Source organism: Engraulis encrasicolus, chromosome 4, assembly GCF_034702125.1.
Source record: "Engraulis encrasicolus isolate BLACKSEA-1 chromosome 4, IST_EnEncr_1.0, whole genome shotgun sequence".
NCBI classification, from domain to species: Eukaryota; Metazoa; Chordata; class Actinopteri; order Clupeiformes; family Engraulidae; genus Engraulis; species Engraulis encrasicolus.
In genome coordinates, this window is record NC_085860.1 from 1,350,001 (window position 1) to 1,352,500 (window position 2,500).

The window sequence follows — 2,500 nt, forward strand, 5'->3', positions numbered from 1 at the left end:
TCTCCAACCCATATGCCAAATGATGCATTCGTAGCGCCCAATAAACGTTTGTGGGCAATCGTAAACCACACCTTTCCTATGAGAAATTGCATCAGTAGCCTCCAGACTATCTCACTTGTACTGTACTACCAGGCAAGTTAGTTACGGCTGTTGGCTGCAATACGTACAATGATTGAAGTTAATTAAAAATGTTGAGAGTGACAGGAAGTGGTCAACCTAGTAATAGATTACATCACATTACATTTAGCTGCCGCTTTTGTCCAAAGCGACTAACAGTTATTTACAGGGTATTGGTTACAGCCCCTAGAGCACTGTGGGGTCAGGTGAGGTCAGGTGCCTTGCTCATGGGAACGTCAGCCATGGAGCGAAGGATTGGTAAGGGTGGGGATTGGACGTGCAACCATGTGATCTACAGTTCAATTGCCTAACCATTACACCATGGCAAGATAGCCTGCAGGGCTCCTTTAGATTATATACCTATCATCTAAGAGGTGATAGTATCTATTAGATGATATACCACTACCTCAAGGTCATCTTAACCTGGTTTCCTACTGAGACAATTTTCTTGGAATACCCCCTGGATGAATCACTCGCGACAGAAAAAGGCTGTAGTACAGGAGATCAGATGGAACAGAACACCAATGACAGGTGAAATCTTACAGGTGTGCTAAAACATTCTGAGCTTGAGTGTCGTTTCTGGGTTTGGAACACTGGAGCAGGCAGGAAGCAGCAAGTTGACATGGTCATATCAGTGGGAGAGAGGGGGAGGGGGTGGCATGGTGGGGGAGGTGAGGGGGGGGGGTGGGTGGATGCTCCCACAGGCCCTACAATTATAGCTTTTAATTAATTTCTGCAGAGATCCATCAAAGAGGCCTATTTCAGGAGTCGCCCAGAGACGCCCAACCAATAGAATCGCGAGATGAAGACGTGAAACGCGACCATATAGGTGAGGAAATACACTCCACAGGGCAAATAGACGACAGGTACACACACTTGCACACATGCGGTGTGCAGGCATGATCGCTTGTACGCACACACACACATACACACACCTACACTCATACACCAGACACAGACACACACACATACAGCACACTCATATACACACACACACACACACACGCACACACGTGCACACACACACACACACACACACAAACACACACACAAACACACACACACACACACACACACACAAGTAGTAGGTGTAGGAGGCAGGCAAAGCAGATTAGGTGAATAGTATAAGATACTGTGTATTCTATGTAAATGTGCACCCGACACGATATCACACATGCTTGATCCCAGATGTAGAACCAACACACACACACACACGCACGCACACACACACACACACACACACACACACACACACACACACACACACACACACACACACACACACACACACACACACACACACACACACACACACACACACACACACACACACACACACACACACACACACACACACACACACACACGAGGTTAGAGTTGCCATTGTCGTGACAGAACAGTTTAACTCACTTGCCGCGTCCAAACAGGCGCAGAGCGTTGAAGCCGCGCGACTGGCCCCCGCTGGTTCCGCCGGTGTCGCTGGCGGGCGTCGGTGCCGGTACCTGGGACGGGTCGGAGCAGCTGGAGGAGGCCGAGTCGCAACTTCCCGAGTCCGCTGCGCCGTCCGGCACGCCAGGGTCCTCCGCTCCGGACCTGTCCAGGCCGCCCGACACACACTCTTCGGCCTCAGACATGCCCACTGCCCACCGGCCCACCACCACCACCACCACCACCACCAGCAGTGATTCTCCCCTCCGCCTCCTGCCCCCTGCCCCCCTCCTTTTCGGAGAGCAGACTCCCGCCGGCAGCTCACACAAGGGCTCCTGTCCGGCTTACACAGTTCCACACACAGGGGCACACATCCATAGCAGACACCCCCTCTACCAGACCCAGACACCAGCCTCTACAAAAACACCCCCTGCCAATGTCCCCCCTCTCCCTCTCTCTCTCTCTCTCTCTCTCTCTCTCTCTCTCTCTCTCTCTCTCTCTCTCTCTCTCTCTCTCTCTCTCTCTCTCGTGCTCCTTACTCTCTCCCTCTGTTTCTCACATACACAAACACACCAAGCTTACACACCAGTTGGACTACTTCTCCCTCACACTCTAACTAACACTAAAACTTCCACTGAGAGACAACATCTGCAGACTAGTAGAGCTTGCCTTGAACATTCAACACACAAACACACACACACACACATGCACACATACGCACACACAGACACACGAACACACACACACGCGCGCGCCGAGCCCTCTCGTAAACACTCCTACTCCGCCGTGCGTACACTCACTGCTCCAGGAAGTGGTGTGTTATTTGAGCTGCTCGCTGCATCCTTCAGGGTAAACACACTCTCACTCACACACACACTCACACACACATACACTCTCACACGCTACTTCCTGACGCCCCAGTCCTCTCTGCTCTGCTCTGCTCTGCTCCGCTCCG

The 2,500-nt window shown here is 51.8% G+C and overlaps 1 protein-coding gene across 2 annotated transcripts in view; it reads right to left on the minus strand.

The window, feature by feature from the left end:
* Positions 1-2,003, minus strand: part of dgkzb (diacylglycerol kinase, zeta b) — a 73,377-nt gene extending 71,374 nt beyond the window's left edge. For both annotated transcript variants that reach the window (XM_063196448.1, XM_063196447.1), the window contains exon 1: positions 1,528-2,003. In XM_063196448.1, coding sequence (XP_063052518.1) covers positions 1,528-1,751 — 224 coding nt within the window. In that variant the 5' untranslated portion in view covers positions 1,752-2,003. The remainder of the gene's footprint in view (positions 1-1,527) is intronic.
* Positions 2,004-2,500: the final 497 nt, after the last annotated feature.